General features: G+C 38.5%; 1 protein-coding gene across 1 annotated transcript in view; it reads right to left on the bottom strand.

Moving 5' to 3' along the window:
- The window catches only part of LOC134816029 (delta-1-pyrroline-5-carboxylate dehydrogenase, mitochondrial-like), a 37,643-nt gene extending 11,273 nt beyond the window's left edge, over positions 1 to 26,370 (bottom strand). The window contains exons 1-13 of the mRNA XM_063824722.1: positions 26,365 to 26,370; positions 19,245 to 19,289; positions 18,896 to 18,998; positions 18,584 to 18,676; positions 18,192 to 18,313; positions 17,612 to 17,693; positions 17,164 to 17,222; positions 16,891 to 16,984; positions 15,949 to 16,114; positions 12,634 to 12,781; positions 11,256 to 11,427; positions 10,488 to 10,666; positions 10,062 to 10,250 (exon numbers count right to left, since the gene is read on the bottom strand). Of these exons, the coding sequence (XP_063680792.1) occupies positions 10,062 to 10,250; positions 10,488 to 10,666; positions 11,256 to 11,427; positions 12,634 to 12,781; positions 15,949 to 16,114; positions 16,891 to 16,984; positions 17,164 to 17,222; positions 17,612 to 17,693; positions 18,192 to 18,313; positions 18,584 to 18,676; positions 18,896 to 18,998; positions 19,245 to 19,289; positions 26,365 to 26,366 (1,454 nt within the window). The 5' untranslated portion in view covers positions 26,367 to 26,370. The remainder of the gene's footprint in view (positions 1 to 10,061; positions 10,251 to 10,487; positions 10,667 to 11,255; positions 11,428 to 12,633; positions 12,782 to 15,948; positions 16,115 to 16,890; positions 16,985 to 17,163; positions 17,223 to 17,611; positions 17,694 to 18,191; positions 18,314 to 18,583; positions 18,677 to 18,895; positions 18,999 to 19,244; positions 19,290 to 26,364) is intronic.
- Between the last annotated feature and the right edge of the window lie 558 nt (positions 26,371 to 26,928).

The following is a 26,928-nucleotide window of genomic DNA, read 5'->3' as shown; positions in this document are numbered from 1 at the left end:
TGACCTGTCCCTACAGAAGATAGAACCAGTAAGAGGAGGTACTATCTATGAGAATATTTAATAAGAGCTGCATGCTGACCTGTCCCTACAGAAGATAGAACCAGTAAGCTAGTAAGAGGAGGTACTATCTATGAGAATATATAATAAGAGCTGCATGCTGACCTGTCCCTACAGAAGATAGACCCAGTAAGAGGAGGTACTATCTATGAGAATATTTAATAAGAGCTGCATGCTGACCTGTCCCTACAGAAGATAGACCCAGTAAACCTGAAGGATAGGTACTATCTATGAGAATATTTAATAAGAGCTGCATGCTGACCTGTCCCTACAGAAGATAGAACCAGTAAGCTAGTAAGAGGCGGTACTATCTATGAGAATATTTAATAAGAGCTGCATGCTGACCTGTCCCTACAGAAGATAGAACCAGTAAACCTGAAGGATAGGTACTATCTATGAGAATATTTAATAAGAGCTGCATGCTGACCTGTCCCTACAGAAGATAGAACCAGTAAACCTGAAGGATAGGTACTATCTATGAGAATATTTAATAAGAGCTGCATGCTGACCTGTCCCTACAGAAGATAGACCCAGTAAGAGGAGGTACTATCTATGAGAATATCTAATAAGAGCTGCATGCTGACCTGTCCCTACAGAAGATAGACCCAGTAAACCTGAAGGATAGGTACTATCTATGAGAATATTTAATAAGAGCTGCATGCTGACCTGTCCCTACAGAAGATAGACCAGTAAGCCTGAAGGATAGGTACTATCTATGAGAATATTTAATAAGAGCTGCATGCTGACCTGTCCCTACAGAAGATAGACCCAGTAAACCTGAAGGATAGGTACTATCTATGAGAATATTTAATAAGAGCTGCATGCTGACCTGTCCCTACAGAAGATAGAACCAGTAAGAGGAGGTACTATCTATGAGAATATTTAATAAGAGCTGCATGCTGACCTGTCCCTACAGAAGATAGAACCAGTAACCTGAAGGATAGGTACTATCTATGAGAATATTTAATAAGAGCTGCATGCTGACCTGTCCCTACAGAAGATAGACCCAGTAAACTAGTAAGAGGAGGTACTATCTATGAGAATATTTAATAAGAGCTGCATGCTGACCTGTCCCTACAGAAGATAGAACCAGTAAACCTGAAGGATAGGTACTATCTATGAGAATATTTAATAAGAGCTACATGCTGACCTGTCCCTACAGAAGATAGAACCAGTAAACCTGAAGGATAGGTACTATCTATGAGAATATTTAATAAGAGCTGCATGCTGACCTGTCCCTACAGAAGATAGAACCAGTAAACCTGAAGGATAGGTACTATCTATGAGAATATATAATAAGAGCTGCATGCTGACCTGTCCCTACAGAAGATAGAACCAGTAAGCTAGTAAGAGGAGGTACTATCTATGAGAATATTTAATAAGAGCTGTATGCTGACCTGTCCCTACAGAAGATAGAACCAGTAAGCCCGTAAGGCGAGGTACTATCTATGAGAATATTTAATAAGAGCTGCATGCTGACCTGTCCCTACAGAAGATAGAACCAGTAAACCTGAAGGATAGGTACTATCTATGAGAATATATAATAAGAGCTGCATGCTGACCTGTCCCTACAGAAGATAGAACCAGTAAGCTAGTAAGAGGAGGTACTATCTATGAGAATATTTAATAAGAGCTGCATGCTGACCTGTCCCTACAGAAGATAGAACCAGTAAGAGGAGGTACTATCTATGAGAATATATAATAAGAGCTGCATGCTGACCTGTCCCTACAGAAGATAGACCCAGTAAACCTGAAGGATAGGTACTATCTATGAGAATATTTAATAAGAGCTGCATGCTGACCTGTCCCTACAGAAGATAGAACCAGTAAGCTAGTAAGAGGAGGTACTATCTATGAGAATATTTAATAAGAGCTGCATGCTGACCTGTCCCTACAGAAGATAGAACCAGTAAGCTAGTAAGAGGAGGTACTATCTATGAGAATATTTAATAAGAGCTGCATGCTGACCTGTCCCTACAGAAGATAGACCCAGTAAGAGGAGGTACTATCTATGAGAATATTTAATAAGAGCTGCATGCTGACCTGTCCCTACAGAAGATAGAACCAGTAAGCTAGTAAGAGGAGGTACTATCTATGAGAATATTTAATAAGAGCTGCATGCTGACCTGTCCCTACAGAAGATAGAACCAGTAAGCTAGTAAGAGGAGGTACTATCTATGAGAATATTTAATAAGAGCTGCATGCTGACCTGTCCCTACAGAAGATAGACCCAGTAAGAGGAGGTACTATCTATGAGAATATTTAATAAGAGCTGCATGCTGACCTGTCCCTACAGAAGATAGAACCAGTAAACCTGAAGGATAGGTACTATCTATGAGAATATTTAATAAGAGCTGCATGCTGACCTGTCCCTACAGAAGATAGAACCAGTAAGAGGAGGTACTATCTATGAGAATATATAATAAGAGCTGCATGCTGACCTGTCCCTACAGAAGATAGACCCAGTAAGCTAGTAAGAGGAGGTACTATCTATGAGAATATTTAATAAGAGCTGCATGCTGACCTGTCCCTACAGAAGATAGAACCAGTAAACCTGAAGGATAGGTACTATCTATGAGAATATATAATAAGAGCTGCATGCTGACCTGTCCCTACAGAAGATAGAACCAGTAAGCTAGTAAGAGGAGGTACTATCTATGAGATTATTTAATAAGAGCTGCATGCTGACCTGTCCCTACAGAAGATAGACCCAGTAAGCCTGAAGGATAGGTACTATCTATGAGAATATTTAATAAGAGCTGCATGCTGACCTGTCCCTACAGAAGATAGAACCAGTAAGAGGAGGTACTATCTATGAGAATATTTAATAAGAGCTGCATGCTGACCTGTCCCTACAGAAGATAGAACCAGTAAACCTGAAGGATAGGTACTATCTATGAGAATATTTAATAAGAGCTGCATGCTGACCTGTCCCTACAGAAGATAGAACCAGTAAGAGGAGGTACTATCTATGAGAATATTTAATAAGAGCTGCATGCTGACCTGTCCCTACAGAAGATAGAACCAGTAAACCTGAAGGATAGGTACTATCTATGAGAATATTTAATAAGAGCTGCATGCTGACCTGTCCCTACAGAAGATAGACCCAGTAAGCTAGTAAGGCGAGGTACTATCTATGAGAATATTTAATAAGAGCTGCATGCTGACCTGTCCCTACAGAAGATAGAACCAGTAAGCTAGTAAGGCGAGGTACTATCTATGAGAATATTTAATAAGAGCTGCATGCTGACCTGTCCCTACAGAAGATAGACCCAGTAAACCTGAAGGATAGGTACTATCTATGAGAATATTTAATAAGAGCTGCATGCTGACCTGTCCCTACAGAAGATAGACCCAGTAAACTAGTAAGAGGAGGTACTATCTATGAGAATATTTAATAAGAGCTGCATGCTGACCTGTCCCTACAGAAGATAGAACCAGTAAGCTAGTAAGGCGAGGTACTATCTATGAGATTATTTAATAAGAGCTGCATGCTGACCTGTCCCTACAGAAGATAGAACCAGTAAACCTGAAGGATAGGTACTATCTATGAGAATATTTAATAAGAGCTGCATGCTGACCTGTCCCTACAGAAGATAGAACCAGTAAACCTGAAGGATAGGTACTATCTATGAGAATATTTAATAAGAGCTGCATGCTGACCTGTCCCTACAGAAGATAGAACCAGTAAACCTGAAGGATAGGTACTATCTATGAGAATATTTAATAAGAGCTGCATGCTGACCTGTCCCTACAGAAGATAGAACCAGTAAGCCCGTAAGGCGAGGTACTATCTATGAGAATATATAATAAGAGCTGCATGCTGACCTGTCCCTACAGAAGATAGAACCAGTAAGCTAGTAAGAGGAGGTACTATCTATGAGAATATTTAATAAGAGCTGTATGCTGACCTGTCCCTACAGAAGATAGAACCAGTAAGCCCGTAAGGCGAGGTACTATCTATGAGAATATTTAATAAGAGCTGCATGCTGACCTGTCCCTACAGAAGATAGAACCAGTAAACCTGAAGGATAGGTACTATCTATGAGAATATATAATAAGAGCTGCATGCTGACCTGTCCCTACAGAAGATAGAACCAGTAAGCTAGTAAGAGGAGGTACTATCTATGAGAATATTTAATAAGAGCTGCATGCTGACCTGTCCCTACAGAAGATAGAACCAGTAAGAGGAGGTACTATCTATGAGAATATATAATAAGAGCTGCATGCTGACCTGTCCCTACAGAAGATAGACCCAGTAAACCTGAAGGATAGGTACTATCTATGAGAATATTTAATAAGAGCTGCATGCTGACCTGTCCCTACAGAAGATAGAACCAGTAAGCTAGTAAGAGGAGGTACTATCTATGAGAATATTTAATAAGAGCTGCATGCTGACCTGTCCCTACAGAAGATAGAACCAGTAAGCTAGTAAGAGGAGGTACTATCTATGAGAATATTTAATAAGAGCTGCATGCTGACCTGTCCCTACAGAAGATAGACCCAGTAAGAGGAGGTACTATCTATGAGAATATTTAATAAGAGCTGCATGCTGACCTGTCCCTACAGAAGATAGAACCAGTAAGCTAGTAAGAGGAGGTACTATCTATGAGAATATTTAATAAGAGCTGCATGCTGACCTGTCCCTACAGAAGATAGAACCAGTAAGCTAGTAAGAGGAGGTACTATCTATGAGAATATTTAATAAGAGCTGCATGCTGACCTGTCCCTACAGAAGATAGACCCAGTAACTGAGGATAGGTACTATCTATGAGAATATTTAATAAGAGCTGCATGCTGACCTGTCCCTACAGAAGATAGAACCAGTAAACCTGAAGGATAGGTACTATCTATGAGAATATTTAATAAGAGCTGCATGCTGACCTGTCCCTACAGAAGATAGAACCAGTAAGAGGAGGTACTATCTATGAGAATATTTAATAAGAGCTGCATGCTGACCTGTCCCTACAGAAGATAGAACCAGTAAGCTAGTAAGAGGAGGTACTATCTATGAGAATATTTAATAAGAGCTGCATGCTGACCTGTCCCTACAGAAGATAGAACCAGTAAACTGTAAGAGGAGGTACTATCTATGAGAATATTTAATAAGAGCTGCATGCTGACCTGTCCCTACAGAAGATAGACCCAGTAAGAGGAGGTACTATCTATGAGAATATTTAATAAGAGCTGCATGCTGACCTGTCCCTACAGAAGATAGACCCAGTAAACTAGAAGAGGAGGTACTATCTATGAGAATATTTAATAAGAGCTGCATGCTGACCTGTCCCTACAGAAGTAGAACCATAAGAGGAGGTACTATCTATGAGGAAATATTTAATAAGAGCTGCATGCTAGACCTGTCCCTACAGAAGATAGACCAGTAAGCTAGTAAGAGGAGGTACTATCTATGAGAATATATAATAAGAGCTGCATGCTATGACCTGTCCCTACAGAAGATAGACCCAGTAAGAGGAGGTACTATCTATGAGAATATTTAAATAAAGGGCTGCATGCTGACCTGTCCCTACAGAAGATAGACCCAGTAAAAGCCTAGTAAGAGGAGGTACTTATCCTATGAGAATAATTAATAAGAGCTGTCATGCTGACCTGTCCCTACAGAAGATAGAACCAGTAAGCCTAGAAGGAGGTACTATCTATGAGAATATTTAATAAGAGCTGCATGCTGACCTGTCCCTACAGAAGATAGACCCAGTAAACCTGAAGGATAGGTACTATCTATGAGAATATTTAATAAGAGCTGCATGCTGACCTGTCCCTACAGAAGATAGACCAGTAAACTAGTAAGAGGAGGTACTATCTATGAGAATATTTAATAAGAGCTGCATGCTGACCTGTCCCTACAGAAGATAGAACCAGTAAACCTGTAAGGCGAGGTACTATCTATGAGAATATTTAATAAGAGCTGCATGCTGACCTGTCCCTACAGAAGATAGACCCAGTAAACCTGAAGGATAGGTACTATCTATGAGAATATTTAATAAGAGCTGCATGCTGACCTGTCCCTACAGAAGATAGAACCAGTAAACCTGAAGGATAGGTACTATCTATGAGAATATTTAATAAGAGCTGCATGCTGACCTGTCCCTACAGAAGATAGACCCAGTAAACCTGAAGGATAGGTACTATCTATGAGAATATTTAATAAGAGCTGCATGCTGACCTGTCCCTACAGAAGATAGAACCAGTAAGCCTGAAGGATAGGTACTATCTATGAGAATATTTAATAAGAGCTGCATGCTGACCTGTCCCTACAGAAGATAGACCCAGTAAACCTGAAGGATAGGTACTATCTATGAGAATATTTAATAAGAGCTGCATGCTGACCTGTCCCTACAGAAGATAGAACCAGTAAGAGGAGGTACTATCTATGAGAATATTTAATAAGAGCTGCATGCTGACCTGTCCCTACAGAAGATAGAACCAGTAAACCTGAAGGATAGGTACTATCTATGAGAATATTTAATAAGAGCTGCATGCTGACCTGTCCCTACAGAAGATAGAACCAGTAAACCTAGAAGAGGAGGTACTATCTATGAGAATATTTAATAAGAGCTGCATGCTGACCTGTCCCTACAGAAGATAGAACCAGTAAACCTGAAGGATAGGTACTATCTATGAGAATATTTAATAAGAGCTGCATGCTGACCTGTCCCTACAGAAGATAGAACCAGTAACCTGAGGATAGGTACTATCTATGAGAATATTTAATAAGAGCTGCATGCTGACCTGTCCCTACAGAAGATAGAACCAGTAAACCTGAAGGATAGGTACTATCTATGAGAATATATAATAAGAGCTGCATGCTGACCTGTCCCTACAGAAGATAGAACCAGTAAAGCTAGTAAGAGGAGGTACTATCTATGAGAATATTTAATAAGAGCTGCATGCTGACCTGTCCCTACAGAAGATAGAACCAGTAACCCTTAAGGCTAGGTACTATCTATGAGAATATTTAATAAGAGCTGCATGCTGACCTGTCCCTACAGAAGATAGAACCAGTAACCTGAAGGGATAGGTACTATCTATGAGAATATATAATAAGAGCTGCATGCTGACCTGTCCCTACAGAAGATAGAACCAGTAAGCTAGTAAGAGGAAGGTACTATCTATGAGAATATTTAATAAGAGCTGCATGCTGACCTGTCCCTACAGAAGATAGAACCAGTAAGAGGAGGTACTATCTATGAGAATATTTAATAAGAGCTGCATGCTGACCTGTCCCTACAGAAGATAGAACCAGTAAACCTGAAGGATAGGTACTATCTATGAGAATATTTAATAAGAGCTGCATGCTGACCTGTCCCTACAGAAGATAGAACCAGTAAGCTAGTAAGAGGAGGTACTATCTATGAGAATATTTAATAAGAGCTGCATGCTGACCTGTCCCTACAGAAGATAGAACCAGTAAGCAGTAGAGGAGGTACTATCTATGAGAATATTTAATAAGAGCTGCATGCTGACCTGTCCCTACAGAAGATAGACCCAGTAACTAGAGGAGGTACTATCTATGAGAATATTTAATAAGAGCTGCATGCTGACCTGTCCCTACAGAAGATAGAACCAGTAAGCTAGTAGAGGAGTACTATCTATGAGAATATTTAATAAGAGCTGCATGCTGACCTGTCCCTACAGAAGATAGAACCAGTAAGCTAGTAAGAGGAGGTACTATCTATGAGAATATTTAATAAGAGCTGCATGCTGACCTGTCCCTACAGAAGATAGACCCAGTAAGAGGAGGTACTATCTATGAGAATATTTAATAAGAGCTGCATGCTGACCTGTCCCTACAGAAGATAGAACCAGTAAACCTGAAGGATAGGTACTATCTATGAGAATATTTAATAAGAGCTGCATGCTGACCTGTCCCTACAGAAGATAGAACCAGTAAGAGGAGGTACTATCTATGAGAATATATAATAAGAGCTGCATGCTGACCTGTCCCTACAGAAGATAGACCCAGTAAGCTAGTAAGAGGAGGTACTATCTATGAGAATATTTAATAAGAGCTGCATGCTGACCTGTCCCTACAGAAGATAGAACCAGTAAACCTGAAGGATAGGTACTATCTATGAGAATATATAATAAGAGCTGCATGCTGACCTGTCCCTACAGAAGATAGAACCAGTAAGCTAGTAAGAGGAGGTACTATCTATGAGATTATTTAATAAGAGCTGCATGCTGACCTGTCCCTACAGAAGATAGACCCAGTAAGCCTGAAGGATAGGTACTATCTATGAGAATATTTAATAAGAGCTGCATGCTGACCTGTCCCTACAGAAGATAGAACCAGTAAGAGGAGGTACTATCTATGAGAATATTTAATAAGAGCTGCATGCTGACCTGTCCCTACAGAAGATAGAACCAGTAAACCTGAAGGATAGGTACTATCTATGAGAATATTTAATAAGAGCTGCATGCTGACCTGTCCCTACAGAAGATAGAACCAGTAAGAGGAGGTACTATCTATGAGAATATTTAATAAGAGCTGCATGCTGACCTGTCCCTACAGAAGATAGAACCAGTAAACCTGAAGGATAGGTACTATCTATGAGAATATTTAATAAGAGCTGCATGCTGACCTGTCCCTACAGAAGATAGACCCAGTAAGCTAGTAAGGCGAGGTACTATCTATGAGAATATTTAATAAGAGCTGCATGCTGACCTGTCCCTACAGAAGATAGAACCAGTAAGCTAGTAAGGCGAGGTACTATCTATGAGAATATTTAATAAGAGCTGCATGCTGACCTGTCCCTACAGAAGATAGACCCAGTAAACCTGAAGGATAGGTACTATCTATGAGAATATTTAATAAGAGCTGCATGCTGACCTGTCCCTACAGAAGATAGACCCAGTAAACTAGTAAGAGAGGTACTATCTATGAGAATATTTAATAAGAGCTGCATGCTGACCTGTCCCTACAGAAGATAGAACCAGTAAGCTAGTAAGAGGAGGTACTATCTATGAGAATATTTAATAAGAGCTGCATGCTGACCTGTCCCTACAGAAGATAGAACCAGTAAACCTGAAGGATAGGTACTATCTATGAGAATATTTAATAAGAGCTGCATGCTGACCTGTCCCTACAGAAGATAGAACCAGTAAACCTGAAGGATAGGTACTATCTATGAGAATATTTAATAAGAGCTGCATGCTGACCTGTCCCTACAGAAGATAGAACCAGTAAGCCCGTAAGGCGAGGTACTATCTATGAGAATATATAATAAGAGCTGCATGCTGACCTGTCCCTACAGAAGATAGACCCAGTAAACCTGAAGGATAGGTACTATCTATGAGATTATTTAATAAGAGCTGCATGCTGACCTGTCCCTACAGAAGATAGACCCAGTAAACCTGAAGGATAGGTACTATCTATGAGAATATTTAATAAGAGCTGCATGCTGACCTGTCCCTACAGAAGATAGAACCAGTAAGCCCGTAAGGAGAGGTACTATCTATGAGAATATTTAATAAGAGCTGCATGCTGACCTGTCCCTACAGAAGATAGACCCAGTAAGCCGTAAGGCGAGGTACTATCTATGAGAATATTTAATAAGAGCTGCATGCTGACCTGTCCCTACAGAAGATAGAACCAGTAAGCCCGTAAGGCGAGGTACTATCTATGAGAATATTTAATAAGAGCTGCATGCTGACCTGTCCCTACAGAAGATAGAACCAGTAAGCCTGTAAGGCGAGGTACTATCTATGAGAATATTTAATAAGAGCTGCATGCTGACCTGTCCCTACAGAAGATAGACCCAGTAAGCCTGTAAGGCGAGGTACTATCTATGAGAATATTTAATAAGAGCTGCATGCTGACCTGTCCCTACAGAAGATAGACCCAGTAAGCCTGTAAGGCGAGGTACTATCTATGAGATTATTTAATAAGAGCTGCATGCTGACCTGTCCCTACAGAAGATAGAACCAGTAAGCCCGTAAGGCGAGGTACTATCTATGAGAATATTTAATAAGAGCTGCATGCTGACCTGTCCCTACAGAAGATAGAACCAGTAAGCCCGTAAGGCGAGGTACTGTCCACCAGTTTAACAGTATCGTCCCACTCCGCGTCCTCAAACACATACACAGCCAACACGGGGCCGAATATCTCCTCGTGTAGCAGCTTACATTGGGGGTCTGTAGTGAGGACTATGGTAGGCTGCACGTAGTAACCAACACTGGGAGGGGGTTACAGTTGGTATTTGGGGTTAAATTATAGGGGTTTAGAAGTTTTGTTATAAGAAGTTTGTTGTAGCTGGTTCTTCTTCACGTCATGAATAATAAATGTCTGAGAAACAATTTAATAGCCAACAACGAAAACTGAACGAGAAGACTGAGGTTTTCTGTCTTTAATCGGTGACAAACATCAAATAACCCGCAATACAACCGGGAACTTTTAATTCAAATTATCAAACCTATCATCACAGACTCCTCCAGCTATAATCTCGCATGAACTGTCCTCTCGAGCAAAGTCAACATAACTCTTAATCTTGGAGAAGCTCTTGGCGTCAATAACTGCCGATGTGAAGGATTTGGCGTCCTCGGCAGAACCAATATTAAGAGCCTCTGTGGAAGAGACTAGCTTGTCTCTGACCTGGGAATTAAGGGAGTTTTGTGAGGATTTGGGTGTTAGTAATTATACATGATGGAAGATCTCCTTTATATTTATTATCATGATAAGTTGCGTATTATATATGCCAGGACTGACTCTCAGTTTAAAAATAGGCCAGAACATTCAACCGTACAGTGTTTAGTCGTGGTAACCAGTATAGTGTAGTCATGGTAACCAGTATAGTGTAGTCATGGTAACCAGTATAGTGTAGTCATGGTAACCAGTATAGTGTAGTCATGGTAATCAGTATAGTGTAGTCATAGTAACCAGTATAGTGTAGTCATGGTAACCAGTATAGTGTAGTCATGGTAACCAGTATAGTGTAGTCATGGTAACCAGTATAGTGTAGTCATGGTAATCAGTATAGTGTAGTCATAGTAACCAGTATAGTGTAGTCATGGTAATCAGTATAGTGTAGTCATGGTAACCAGTATAGTGTAGTCATGGTAACCAGTATAGTGTAGTCATGGTAACCATTATAGTGTAGTCATGGTAACCAGTATAGTGTAGTCATGGTAATCAGTATAGTGTAGTCATAGTAACCAGTATAGTGTAGTCATGGTAACTGTACCTGGTCCCAGACTGAAGCAGGAATGTACATCCTGGAACAAGCACTACACTTCTGGCCGGAGTACTCGAAGGAAGCGAGGATGGTGCCGTTAATAACACTCTCCACGCAGGCAGTAGGGTGGACCAGGTGGTAGTTCTTCCCTCCTGTCTCTCCAACTAGTCGCGGGTAGGTTCTAAACGGGGGTTTATACATTATACAATATAAACATTATACAATATACATTATACATTATAGTAAATTTACTCTCGCTTTTAGTAACTTTAACAAGCTTCCCACAATAATCTATAATAGCATTTCCTTCTTTGAATTATCAATCAGTTTAAATGTTTGAAAACTGGTGGACATTACAAACACAATGTGGTATACATAGTTATTATCTATAATATAGTAGTATTAGTAGTATTATTATTATTAATATTATTAGTAGTATTAGTAGTATTAGCAGTAGTATTAGTAGTATTAGTAGTAGTATTAGTAGTATTAGTATTATTAGAAGTATTAGTAGTATTAGCAGTAGTATTAGTATTATTAGAAGTATTAGTAGTATTAGCAGTAGTATTAGTATTATTAGAAGTATTAGTAGTATTAGCAGTAGTATTAGTATTATTAGAAGTATTAGTAGTATTAGCAGTAGTATTAGTATTATTAGAAGTATTAGTAGTATTAGCAGTAGTATTAGTATTATTAGAAGTATTAGTAGTATTAGCAGTAGTATTAGTATTATTAGAAGTATTAGTAGTATTAGCAGTAGTATTAGTATTATTAGAAGTATTAGTAGTATTAGCAGTAGTATTAGTATTATTAGAAGTATTAGTAGTATTAGCAGTAGTATTAGTATTATTAGAAGTATTAGTAGTACTAGCAGGAACCCGTCTAACCCTAAAATGGTGTCAAGACTCAAGAGACTAAAACAATTATTACCTATTTAATTCGCGTTTTTGACACCACTTGGGGTACCAAATTTTGGGCTCTAAAACTCCTATTTCTTGGCCAATTTTTTATTTTTTCATGCTGATTTGGAGGCCATTAAAGCATTTGACCCAGTCAAAAAAGTTTCAGTTGTAACTCTTTGACGGTTTTTGCAGAAATTCGCGTTAAAGTTGATGCCGTGGTGTCAGTAAAATGGCAACGATAAATATATATATATCGTCTCGCTTTATATATAGTAAGATTAGCAGTAGTATTAGTATTATTAGAAGTATTAGTAGTATTAGCAGTTGTATTAGTATTGTTATAAGTATTAGTAGTATTAGTATTAGTACCTGTAGTTCTCTATATTCTCCCCGACCCCTCTCCACAATAGTTAGTATAAATTATATAGTAATATTAGTAGTATTATTATTATTAACAGTATTAGTAGTAGTATTAGTATTAGTACCTGTAGTTCTCTATATTCTCCCCGACCCCTCTCCACAATGTGCGGAATGTAGGTGAGGAGCCTGTAAAGCTGATCCCTGCTAAGTCCCTGTGAGCTACTACTGTGTCCCCGAACAGAGGGCCATCTGATGGCACGAAGTTACACACTCCTGTAGGGGTAAATAGTGGGGTAAATAGTGGGGTAAATAGTGGGGTAAATAGTGGGGTAAATAGTGGGGTAAATAGTGGGTAAATAGTGGGGTAACTAGTGGGGTAAATAGTGGGCTAAATAGTGGGGTAAATAGTGGGGTAAATAGTGGGTAAATAGTGGGTAACTAGTGGGTAAATAGTGGGGTAAATAGTGGGTAAATAGTGGGTAACTAGTGGGTAAATAGTGGCTAAATAGTGGGGTAAATAGTGGGGTAAATAGTGGGTAAATAGTGGGTAAATAGTGGGTAAATAGTGGGTAAATAGTGGGGTAAATAGTGGGGTAAATAGTGGGTAACTAGTGGGGTAAATAGTGGGTAAATAGTGGGTAACTAGTGGGGTAAATAGTGGGGTAAATAGTGGGTAAATAGTGGGGTAAATAGTGGGGTAAATAGTGGGGTAAATAGTGGGGTAAATAGTGGGGTAAATAGTGGGGTAAATAGTGGGTAAATAGTGGGGTAAATAGTGGGGCAAATAGTGGGTAAATAGTGGGTAACTAGTGGGGTAAATAGTGGGGTAAATAGTGGGTAAAGAGTGGGTAACTAGTGGGGTAAATAGTGGGGTAAATAGTGGGTAAATAGTGGGGTAAATAGTGGGGTAAATAGTGGGGTAAATAGTGGGGTAAATAGTGGGGTAAATAGTGGATAAATAGTGGGGTAAATAGTGGGGTAAATAGTGGGGTAAATAGTGGGTAAATAGTGGGGTAAATAGTGGGGTAAATAGTGGGGTAAATAGTGGGGTAAATAGTGGGGTAAATAGTGGGGTAAATAGTGGGTAAATAGTGGGGTAAATAGTGGGGTAAATAGTGGGGTAAATAGTGGGGTAAATAGTGGGGTAAATAGTGGGGTAAATAGTGGGGTAAATAGTGGGGTAAATAGTGGGGTAAATAGTGGGTAAATAGTGGGTAAATAGTGGGTAAATAGTGGGGTAAATAGTGGGGTAAATAGTGGGGTAAATAGTGGGGTAAATAGTGGGTAACTAGTGGGGTAAATAGTGCGTAAATAGTGGGTAAATAGTGGGTAAATAGTGGGGTAAATAGTGGGTAAATAGTGGGTAACTAGTGGGGTAAATAGTGGGGTAAATAGTGGGTAAATAGTGGGGTAAATAGTGGGTAAATAGTGGGTAAATAGTGGGTAAATAGTGGGGTAAATAGTGGGTAAATAGTGGGTAAATAGTGGGGTAAATAGTGGGTAAATAGTGGGGTAAATAGTGGGGTAAATAGTGGGGTAAATAGTGGGTAAATAGTGGGTAAATAGTGGGTAAATAGTGGGGTAAATAGTGGGTAAATAGTGGGTAAATAGTGGGGTAAATAGTGGGTAAATAGTGGGTAAATAGTGGGTAAATAGTGGGTAAATAGTGGGTAAATAGTGGGGTAAATAGTGGGTAAATAGTGGGGTAAATAGTGGGGTAAATAGTGGGGTAAATAGTGGGTAAATAGTTGGGTAAATAGTTGGTAAATAGTGGGTAAATAGTGGGTAAATAGCGGGTAAATAGTGGGTAAATAGTGGGGTAAATAGTGGGGTAAATAGTGGGGTAAATAGTGGGTAAATAGTGGGGTAAATAGTGGGGTAAATAGTGGGGTAAATAGTGGGGTAAATAGTGGGGTAAATAGTGGGGTAAATAGTGGGGTAAATAGTGGGTAAATAGTGGGGTAAATAGTGGGTAAATAGTGGGTAAATAGTGGGTAAATAGTGGGGTAAATAGTGGGTAAATAGTGGGTAAATAGTGGGGTAAATAGTGGGGTAAATAGTGGGTAAATAGTGGGTAAATAGTGGGTAAATAGTGGGTAAATAGTGGGGTAAATAGTGGGGTAAATAGTGGGGTAAATAGTGGGTAAATAGTGGGGTAAATAGTGGGTAAATAGTGGGTAAATAGTGGGTAAATAGTGGGTAAATAGTGGGTAAATAGTGGGGTAAATAGTGGGGTAAATAGTGGGTAAATAGTGGGTAAATAGTGGGGTAAATAGTGGGTAAATAGTGGGGTAAATAGTGGGTAAATAGTGGGTAAATAGTGGGTAAATAGTGGGGTAAATAGTGGGTAAATAGTGGGGTAAATAGTGGGTAACTAGTGGGGTAAATAGTGGGGTAAATAGTGGGGTAAATAGTGGGTAAATAGTGGGTAAATAGTGGGTAAATAGTGGGGTAAATAGTGGGGTAAATAGTGGGTAAATAGTGGGGTAAATAGTGGGGTAAATAGTGGGGTAAATAGTGGGGTAAATAGTGGGGTAAATAGTGGGTAAATATTGGGTAACTGAAGAGGAAACTCTTGTCAGAATATTGAGTTTTATCATTAATACCCTGACAGATTATTGAGAGTTTTATCATTAATACCCTGACAGATTATTGAGAGTTTTATCATTAATACCCTGACAGATTATTGAGTTTTATCATTAATACCCTGACAGATTATTGAGAGTTTTATCATTAATACCCTGACAGATTATTGAGAGTTTTATCATTAATACTCTGTCGGATTATTGAGAGTTTTATCATTAATACCCTGACAGATTATTGAGAGTTTTATCATTTTAACTCTGTCAGATTATTGAGAGTTTTATCATTAATACCCTGACAGATTATTGAGAGTTTTAACATTAATACCCTGACAGATTATTGAGAGTTTTATCATTTATACCCTGACAGATTATTGAGAGTTTTATCATTAATACCCTGACAGATTATTGAGAGTTTTATCATTAATACTCTGTCAGATTATTGAGTTTTATCATTTAAACTCTGTCAGAATATTGAGTTTTATCAAATTTAAACTCTGTCGGATTATTGAGAGTTTTATCATTAATACCCTGACAGATTATTGAGTTTTATCATTAATACCCTGACAGATTATTGAGTTTTATCATTAATACCCTGACAGATTATTGAGAGTTTTATCATTAATACCCTGACAGATTATTGAGTTTTATCATTAATACCCTGACAGATTATTGAGTTTTATCATTAATACCCTGACAGATTATTGAGTTTTATCATAAATTAAACTCTGTCAGATTATTGAGTTTTATCATTAATACCCTGACAGATTATTGAGAGTTTTATCATTAATACCCTGACAGATTATTGAGTTTTATCATTAATACCCTGACAGATTCATTATAAAAACAAGTACCCACCATCAGGCATGCCAGCCTCCTGAAGTAGCTGGTAGAGCACGTAGCCTGCAGCCATAGCAGTGTCACATGGTTTATACATCACGCTGTTACCCATGAGAACAGGTGTACCCCACAGCTGACCACCAATAGCTGTGAAGTTAAACGGTGCTATCGCAGCGATAAATCCCTGGGGAGAAATATTATTGTAGATTAGGTATTTTATGTAATATCTGGGTTGGAATATTTTCTGTTAGTCGCATTGTTGTAATGATTCTGGGGCAAAATTTGTAGTGTTCCTGTTTATTGCGACAAGGCTCTTATCTGGATAAGGAATTGTTTGGGTATTTTAAATTGAACATTCCTGAGTTCTCCATAAATTTATTTCATAGGAGCTGATCATGACACTCCTTTTAAAAGAAGCAAACGTTTTTGAACAGAAAATGCAATAAACTCTGATAACTGTAAACTAATGGTTTGCAGGTGCGCATTATATTATGTGCATATTATATTATGCCAGAAGAATTTGTAATATGTAAACTGATAAATCTAATTATGAAACCAGACATTACGGATACCAAGAAACACACCAACACAGGGTAAATATGTGCACAATAACACTTCACACCAAACAGCAAGTACTAAGTGTGTGATAATGTGTTGGAGTTATAAGTGTGGGGAGTATATATATACACATATAATGTGGGTGTAGGAGACTACTGCTACGAGGTGCTGAATGCTGAAAGCAAGCTATGGAAAGTTAGCGTTCTTAAATTCAAGGAAATTACTTATTTTACTGTGAAATTGGGACGTTTTAAGCGATCTATAAACGGTATACGGTGCAGACGTGAAGTGATAATATTAAATCACACAATTACAGAACACCCACCCCCGGCGCGGCCCCTACCCCCCCCCCCCCCCCCCCCCCCCCTCCCCCGGCCCCGGCCCCGGCCCCTGGAAACCTACCTCTAGTCCTCTCCATTCGATTCTGTTCCAGATACCCTTGCTGTGATGTTCAGGCTGCATATTGTACAAGTCCTCTGCGTAATTAACTGCAAACCTGCACGATAATAATAATGTTACGTTTGAGTAGTACCCAATGGGTACAGTTACCATGACTACACTATACTGCTTAATATGGCTTTTGAATGGTGTTTTGTTAATTTTTAAAAAGTTTTTAATAACTCGTGTTAGTACAATAATATACAACAGTATGGTGCTTATATAACAGGTGTGTACCTGTAGAAGTCTATGGTCTCCCCTACGGCGTCTATATCTGCCTGCTGCAGTGTTTTACTCTGAAAGGATCTTTAAATAGTCACAATGGTCACTAAAGATTACTGCTTTCTTCTACAATCTACATAATTATTTATGTGTTATTAAATTATTACTATCAATTGTAGTTTCAACCAAAGAATAAAAACAACGGTTATCAACGAAAACTTTACAACAGAAAATAAACTTAGCAAGTAAATTTGGCGTATAACATATATTATAGAAGCAGTAGTGTGTTATTTACGGTCCTTATTGTCTTATTACTATAATAAACGAGGTAATGATCTGTAGTTGACGTTGAAATTACCAACACGTGCTAAATAATGGACGTGCTAATTAATTAGCACGTGCTGATTAATTAGCATGTGCTAATTACCAGCAGGTGCTAATTAATGCTTTATTTAACACGTACCTGACCCAGAATTGTTGTTGCCAGGATCTTAGCTCTGTATTTACCCTCCAACAACTCAGCAGCTCTTAGGAACACTGCAGCTCTGATATAAATTTAATTAAACAATTGATTTAATCAAACAATGTTTGATTGCTTAGAAAATAATCATTTTATAGAAAGCAAAGGCGAGGAAGCTTAGAAAAGTTAAGGAGATGGAATTGAGGCACTGCCAAATGAATTACGAGAGGCGAGAAATGAATTAAATAAATAAAGAATAGTTTCGGGTCATTACTTACCATTTACTTAATAACTTAACATAAAGTGATTAAACTGATTTAAAACCGACAACAAATACAGTAAAATAAGTAACCTGTGTTGTGTAGTCATGGTAACTGTACATGTGTAGTGTAGTCATGGTTACTGTACCTGTGTAGTGTAGTCATGGTAACTGTACCTGTGTAGTGTAGTCATGGTTATTGTACCTGTGTAGTGTAGTCATGGTAACTGTACCTGTGTAGTGTAGTCATGGTAACTGTACCTGTGTAGTGTAGTCATGGTAACTGTACCTGTGTAGTGTGTAGTGTAGTCATGGTAACTGTACCTGTGCTCCCAGGGGGTGAGCTCCCATTTAGATCTGGCAGCAAGGCAGGACTCAATAGCGTCTGATATTTGGGACTTATCAGCGTAGCAGAACTTAGCTACGTTAACTTGGTGGTCGTGTGGCTGAGGGAAGTACAATGTATAATGTATAGGGTATAATGTACAATGTATAATGTATAATGTATAATATATACTGTACAATACATAATGTATAATGTACAATGTACAATGTAACTCAGATGGGGTACAATGTAGTGGTTAACGATAACAATATTTGTAACGGAGAGTATTTGGCACATGTAGCGATTTAAGAGCGAGTAACTGTTCTTATCTTCAATAATTCTGTTCAATGATCAATAGTTTCAAGATAAAGAAGAGAGCAATGAAACTTACAATCTTCTGATAGTGTACGTTATCAGTTCTTATCTCTTTTCCTCCTATCACAATTGGAATATCCATAGGTTCCTTTCTGAGCTGGTCCACTTCCTGTTGGAGAATGTGAGGTTACGTGTCTAGTGTACAGATTATTAAATGTATCTTTAACTGTCACTATAGCTAGAAAGCTAGAAATCAAATGTGAACAATGATTAACCATACCAAAAGTTTAACTTTTAGCTAAAATAAATAAGCAGACATTTTCTGCTTATTTATTTTAGCTACAATTAAAACTAATAACCACAAATCCACGCGAAGGGAGATAGGTACCTGCTTGACGTCCTGAAGAAGCTTGCTACCAGGCATGAAGTTAGAGAAGGGAGCATTATCTACAGCTGGGATCTGAACTGAGGGGTTTGACATGCTCCGTACACTGAATAAGGGGACTCATCAGAGAGAAACTCGGAGTATGACATGAATTATTTTGAGATAACTCTACGTGCACACTCCAATATTAGCTACAATCACTGCAACAAGGCATGAATACATTGCAAACAGCTTGACATGTACAAGTGAGCACATAGTAAGTACAATAACTTATATATTATACATAAATACAAACAATATACACATAATATCTCATATTATATATTATGAAATATTATTTTTACATTCTTACCATTGTAGAGCGGACCACTGAACAGCTCGCTTCATCATTTCTAACCTAAAAATTAGAATAGGTAAGGAAGTGATAACTTACAATACAGAAACAAAATTAAAGAAATCGTAGAAATGGGAGCTTCGAAAAAGACTTAAAAACTTCAAAAACACAAAATTATCAAAGTGGAAGGTGCGAAATCTAAACAGTGAACACACGCGGCAAAGTAACCATGCCATCATTTTAAAGGGTTTAAACAAACAAAACTCCCAGAGAGAGAGCGAACTAAAGCAGGAAGAGTTAAGGTTTTAAGTTTGTGACGAGTAAATTCAGTTCCTATTAGAAGACCGTGAGAGAGTGACATGTAAACTGGTTAGTGGGGATGTAATGGGATAATTACATCAAATTATGGGCTGTTCAGCTCAGTGTGTTCCAGGAAAATAAATATATTCAGAAACTTCATATTATATTTTACATAATATGATTATTATTTGTTGCTTCGAGATACTAATAATCGTAATTTGAATATGCCACATTACACAGCTACAGTTTGATAATACCAATACGATTTGAAAGGTATAATTTGATAGTTCTCGGTACGTGGAAACTCTACTTTACAAGGTCTCCAGCGATGAAATACTACATCCCGTTGAGAACGTTAGGGACCTCGGAGTTATGGTATCAAGCGATCTGAACTGGAAGAAAGCTAGAATCACACTATCATGGGTGTTTAGTGTCTTCAAACCTCGCGATAGGACCGTAATGACTACCCTATATAAGTCTTTGGTCAGAAGCATACTAGAGTACTGTTGTCCACTGTGGGACCCTGTTAAGGTGACTGAGATCCAGCTTTTGGAACAGACATGGTACCCGAGCAATCATCCCTTCCCTTTCTAGGTTGAGTTCCTTGAGCAACAAGACACTCTATGATAGCTCATCTGCTGTAAGAGGACCAAAACTATAGAACAAAGTGCCTGACAGTATTAAAGCTGAAGCTATGTTTGAGTCGTTTAAAGTTAGTTTGTCCAAGTTTCTTGCTTTGATACCGGACAACCTTCCGATTTCCGATTATAGCTGCAGCTGGTCAAATTCCCTGGTAGACTACTCGCCATCGAGGTGGTCAGATCAGAAATCTGATGACCCTTCCTGCTACGAGGATAAACTCTACCAAAGTAACCAAAGTTACTATTTGAGATAGTACTTGGGCACTCAGTCGAAAATTTGCTTTAATAAATTTTGCTAACAAATTACGCTTACACAAAAACATAGCTTTAAAAGTTTTCACAAAAGGTACACCACCCACTCGAATTAAATTTTCTATGTTGCGACACCAGAACAATGATCAGAGATACTTTCTTCAATTAGATTTGTGTTGCTCCTCCAGTATTCCTGCACGAAACAACAGAAGATTTGATTAAAATAGAGGATTTACCAGGAATCTGGCCAAACGGATTGGATCTACGAAATGGGTAAGTTTATCATCTTTTCATCTAGGTGTATTGTAATCATGTTTTTATAATATTACTTAGTAAATTTCTAAAACTTTGCGAACACGATTATTTGCCTATTTTGAAGGTGTTTACAACTGGGGCAGCACATCACGTGACAATGTTGCCATGGTAACGTATGTATCACGTGACACTGTTGCCATGGTAACGTATTTATCACGTGACACTGTTGCCATGGTAACAGTGTCAGATCTAATTTCTAATGAATTCTTCAAAGCCTCAACACGATCCATGCTCAAAGCAGTCCTCAACCTCTTCAACCACTGCCTAAGCCTATCAATTTACCCATGGACTTCATCAGTAGTTACACCACTACACAAAAAAGGTGATATCTATGATCCTAACAACTACAGAGCCATCGCTGTAGCGAGCAATCTCGGAAAGCTCTTTGCAAGCATATTGCTGAAAATATTGATATCATTCCGTGATCAATGTGATCCTGATACAGCCAACCAACTAGGTTTCTGTAAAGACGCACAGACAGCAGACCACATTTTCACACTTTCAACCTGCGTGGAAAAGTATGTCACCAAGAAACGCCAAAGGCTATACACATGCTTTGTCGATTATGCCAAAGCGTTTGATTCCATCTGTCGTGAGGCACTCCTATACAAGTTGTGGAAAATGGGTATTCAAGGGAGATTCTTTGAGTGCATTAAGTTCATGTACTCAAACTCCTCAGCCAAAGTGAAGCTACTAGACAAGCTGTCACAGAAGATCGACATAATATGTGGTACCGAGCAAGGACACCCCATGTCCCCTGAACTGTTCAAATGCTTTGTCCACCAGCTTTCACATGATCTCAACAACATCGAAGGAGTGAAAGTCCCTGTCCTAAATGATACAGATATAACTCATCTGCTATGGGCAGACGACCTTGTCCTTCTAGCCCTCAACAAACACAGTCTCCAACAAATGCTTGATGTCCTAAACAATTACTGCTCAGAATGGGGCCTGACAGTAAACGTTGGAAAAACTTCAGTCCTTGTGTTTAACCCAACAGGAAGGCATCTGAAGGAAAGTCATGAGTTCAAACTGGGAGAACAACAGATCCCCTCCGGGAGAGAGTACTGTTACCTTGGCATTACATTTACTCTGAGCGGATCACTTAAGCTAACACAACAAAAGCTGAGGCAAAAAGTTATTTCTCTTTGAAAAGCTACATTGATACCCGCCACATCAGGAAATCTATACTGTTCAAGCTATATGATACACTTATTGTACCTGTGGTGTCGTATGGTTGCCAAGTGTGGCTGCCAAGCACAGCTCTGTTCCGCAACTTCCCCACAAACACGAGCACCACACCAGAAACAGGAAACGTGTGTACACTCATTGCCAGGGACCCTCTAGAGAACTTTCATCTGTCTCTTTTGAAATGGACCTTAGGGGTGAGGAAGTCAACATCCAATGCTGCGATATGGGGTGACACAGGCAGGCATCCACTAGGCATCACGCTATCAAAGCAAGTGTTCAACTACAAAGAAAGACTTGAACAAATGGTTGTAGACGGTCGTGACTGCTTTGCTAGACACGCTTTCGAAGAGCAGGCGACCCTAAACCTGAGCTGGTTCTCCACTCTCGAGCAGATGCAAGAAACCATCGAGGCATCAGAGAGAAACCAAGGATTAAGACCAAGCCAGATTAGAAAGAGTTTGCAAAAGTGGTTTATAAACTCATGGGAAACAGAAAGGACATCTAACAGAAAACTATCATTCTACAACTTAGTGAAGAGAAAGTTTGCTCAAGAGACGTATCTAGCCCTTGATCTTAAACCTAACTGCTCAAAGAAGATCGCGCAATTCAGAAGCAGCTCCCACCGCTTTAACGTTGAAACTGGTCGCTACGGCAAAAAGCGGTTTAACATAAAACATCGGGCCTGCAGACATTGCTGCTCAATGACGATGACTTGTTAGATCTTCTCTATGAGCTACCAGGGGCCTATCCAGTGATAGAAGATGAGCATCACATCCTCTACGAATGCCCCCTATACGAAGACCTACGCAAAAACCTGCATCAACGAACGAGGGACCTGTTAGTAATGAGAGAAGAACCGGGAGAAATCTTCGACGACTCAACAACAATTAGAGACATTGGACGTTTTTTAAATAAGGTCGATGAACGGAGGTTCCCGAAGAAAAATACTGAATGAATGTCGTGTTTTGTATATATTTTGATAAGTGTGTGGACATTGTATGATACTTTCTTTGTCATTGTTGAGTGCTCTTGGCTGAGTTTTTTCTGTATACGACTGTGCTATCTGTGCTATATTCTTTTACAAGGCTATCTATTTTTACCACCTTGTTTGGTTATTCGTTACATTGGGGTAGTTTTGAATATTAAACCTTCTATTCCTATATTGGTCAGACACGGCATCTGCCGTTTGACCCAATTTTGTTTAATTCCTGTTTAATTCCTGTTTAATTCCTGGTAACGCATGTATCACGTGACACTGTTCCCATGTCTAACACTGTTGCTGTTCAAATTAATATTGATCATTATCAGATCACCACAATACGATTGCAGGTGATGACGGTGCAAGTAATAACGCAGCACAAAAAGAGCTCTTGGTAAATTCGAAAGCAACACAAACTGTGCAGTACACAGCTCTATGTAATTGTCAACAAAATACTTCAGCTGGTTTGTGGATTTATGAATACACAATAATCAGACTGTTACTTTGTCCCGACTAACCTGCAGTCTAGTGCTAAAACATGAAAAAACAAGGTTAATGATCAACATATTATTTCAAACAACACCCTCACAAGTATCAACACTCAGAGCTAGGAGACACAAGAGATAATATGCAGCCTGTGTTACCTAGACCTGCCAGACCTGGATCAGACCACCTGCAGCCTGGTTACCATGGTTACCAGCAGCCTGGTTACCAGCAGCCTGGTTACCAGCAGCCTGGTTACCAGCAGCCAGGATACCATGGTGACCAGCAGCCTGGATACCATGGTCACCAGCAGCCTGGTCACCATGGTCACCAGCATCCGTACTTCAGTTCTCCTCCTCCTCCTCAGCAACAGCAGTGGCCACATCCCAGATTATCTCAGTTCATGCCACCCCAGATGAAGTACCGACCAAACCCTCGCCAAGATCCTCCTCCTCCTGGTTACCATGGTCACCAACCAAGTGGGCATGGTCCACCACCTCCTCAACCTTTAGATGCTAATGGAAGAAGAATGTGTGAGTTTTGCCTTATTTTACTTGGTGCAGATAACAACATTTCTTTTTTCAGTCAGACTTGATTAGGGACAATCTTTGAGTCATGTCCGATCAGAAGCACCAACTAAAGAGAAATAAAATTTGTAATTGTGACTCATCAATTTGTTATAAGGTAATATTGAAGTCAAGTTTCGACCTGATGACATAATGGTAGCCACATTTCCACGAAGTGGCACAACCTGGACAATCGAAATAGTCCGACAATTACATCTAAAATATATTAATGATCAGTATCATCCCTTGAATGATGAGAGACACAAAGGTAAAATCAGATTCAACTTGATAACACAAATTGACTGCATCTTTTCTGCTCTTACAAGTTTTAGAAATGCGTCTCTGACCGTGTTTTGTAACTGAGCCCTTTGAATTTTCTAGAATATCCTCTACTTGACTGATTCTATTTTTACACCACATTATGTTGCAAATAATATTACATTGAAATCAAACCTTAGACTCTGCCAAGACTCATATGAAAATGATACAGGAGGAATGTTTTTGACACCCCAAGTCACAAAAGAAATGGTAGAAGCCCTAAAGTCACCGAGGATACTAAAAACACACAGTTACTACTCTGATTTAGGATTTGGTGAAACTTTTTCCAATTGCAAGGTATTTAGACATTAATTCCCATAATATTTGACAATCTATTATTTAAGATACTTTTATTTCACATGAAATTTCCAATGACTTCCACTGATCCCGAACAGTGATCACACTAGACATATTACACAGTACACACTGGCCAGTTATGTAGTTTTGAATTGAAATGTTTGCTTCAAATTCAGATTATACATGTGATCAGAGATCCAAAGGATGTGTACTGCTCTATTTATGAACATGCCAAGCAGATGCATTTCCATGGACAGCAAAGTTCATCAAATGATGAGTCAGAGAAGTTCCAGAAATTTCTTAATGGTTTTATCCAGGTATGTTTCAACAAAAATTGCTAAACATAGTCTTTAACAATCCATTTACTGTAAAGTTTGGAGGAAGGAAATATCCACAGTAAGGAGGCGGAGGGTTAACGTTATATTTGGATTTTGATTGTTCGCATTATGTATCGGGGAATGGATTTGGCCACAGTAATTGAGATTTAATCCTGGGGTTTTACTATGCTAACAAACTTAATTACAGGAGAAAAGATATCAAGGTCCAGGACCAGCAAATTGGTGTCTCTTCACCGAGGAGTACTTGAATAATGAGAGAAATTTGAAAATCTTGCACATAAAGTATGAAGACCTCAAACAAAATCCTGAAGCAACTATCCTAAAAATAGGCTTGTTTCTGGGCTACAGTCGAATGACCACCGTAGATGTACAAGAAATAATGGAATTGACCTCCTATAACAACATGAGGACAACACACTCAAATGTAGTTCATCAAAATACACAAGGAAAAAGTGGTACATACAAAGATAAACTCACAGTAGGAAATGTCAAGGACATAAACAACAGCATAGCTAACTTTTTGGAAAAATCTGAAGGTTTGGAAGTGGAACTAAGTATGTATATCCATCCAGAAAAATTATGATGATGACTATTTTGGGCCAGTGATGTTTCAACTTAACCTGATAACCTTACAGAGTAGATTAGTTAGACAAAAATATATAACATTGCTAAATGTATACTCAGATTAAACATTAAATTTGTAATGCAGTGTTTTGATAATTATTACAGAACTACAATTTAGATCAAACAAAAGGATTAAATCTATTTATTAACAAGTTTATTATCGGATGTCTACTTATATTTATTATGATATCGCGCCTAAGCAGCAAAAGAGTTATTTATATATTTTAAAATTTATTTTAGTATCGCAAAAATGATGTAAAGTTTTTAATATGACGTAGAATTAAAGCTATTTCCGTACAGCCTAAGTATGCTCGTTAGAAAAACTATGAACAATGCAAGCTTTTTTTTTAATTTTTGTTAGTCGGCCAGTAATTTTGGCACTCTGGACATCATCCTTTCAAAATTGAAAATCCATTTTAAGATTTATATGAAAGTTTAAGGCCGATTTCGATCAAAAATTCCCGGACAAATTCCCGGCAAAAATTGAAAATCGGCCGGGGCTGGGGCCAGGAAGAAATAGCTCCCCCGGTGCCGGGATTTCACGGTGCCGGAAATCCCGGTCGATTACTGTAGTCGGCTGACATCTTGGGTTGTACTGGATGTAACAAGTTTATTATCTGATGTCTACGTATATTTATTATGATATAATTATTCATTGTAATGGCAATAAAATTTAAATTTTGTTTTACTTAAAAATTTTGTTTTACTTATCATTATTCATTGTAATGGCAATACAATTTAAATTTTGTTTTACTTATTATCCCAAGCACAAACCATATGTACTCTAAAAAGGAAAAGTATGTACATCGGATATCTGATGTGAATTTATGTGACATCAAATTATTTTAGTTCAACTGTACCAATCAAAGTGGACAACATATCAATTGCAGGATAGTAAGTAATGATACAATTATGATTTATCGAACAAATTACCATTGAATGCATTAACGCAAATAAACAATTCAAACAATATATACATTCAATCAAATGAATTGACGGATGTTACTCGTCTAAATTTCTTCGAAGTAGCGCGCGCCGCTTTCTTCTCGAAAGGCAAGTGCTACGAAGTAGCACGCGCCGGGCCAGATCATTAACAATGGTCAATCAAATGAAGTGTTGCAATTGGCAGATACATAGTATTTTTTTTATTGAAATCTTTCAATTATTATCATCAGAATTTATTACAATATCAATGTTGTATAGAATTTCTAAAAATGGACTAGAGAAACCAAGAAATGCCTTGACAAGTGTACAGCGATGATAACAATCAGGGGACACCAATACACCCAAATAACCAAACAAAAGGCCTCGAGAGGCCTGATGAAAAGTCGAGCAATTACATTGGGCCCCAATTGTATACATAATATTGTAACATATAATTTTTTTAAATAAAATGTT

Source organism: Bolinopsis microptera, chromosome 5 (assembly GCF_026151205.1).
Source record: "Bolinopsis microptera isolate Bmic1 chromosome 5, MBARI_Bmic_1.0, whole genome shotgun sequence".
NCBI classification, from domain to species: domain Eukaryota; kingdom Metazoa; phylum Ctenophora; class Tentaculata; order Lobata; family Bolinopsidae; genus Bolinopsis; species Bolinopsis microptera.
Note: the sequence above shows the minus strand (reverse complement) of the source record. Positions and strands in the feature narration are given on the sequence as shown.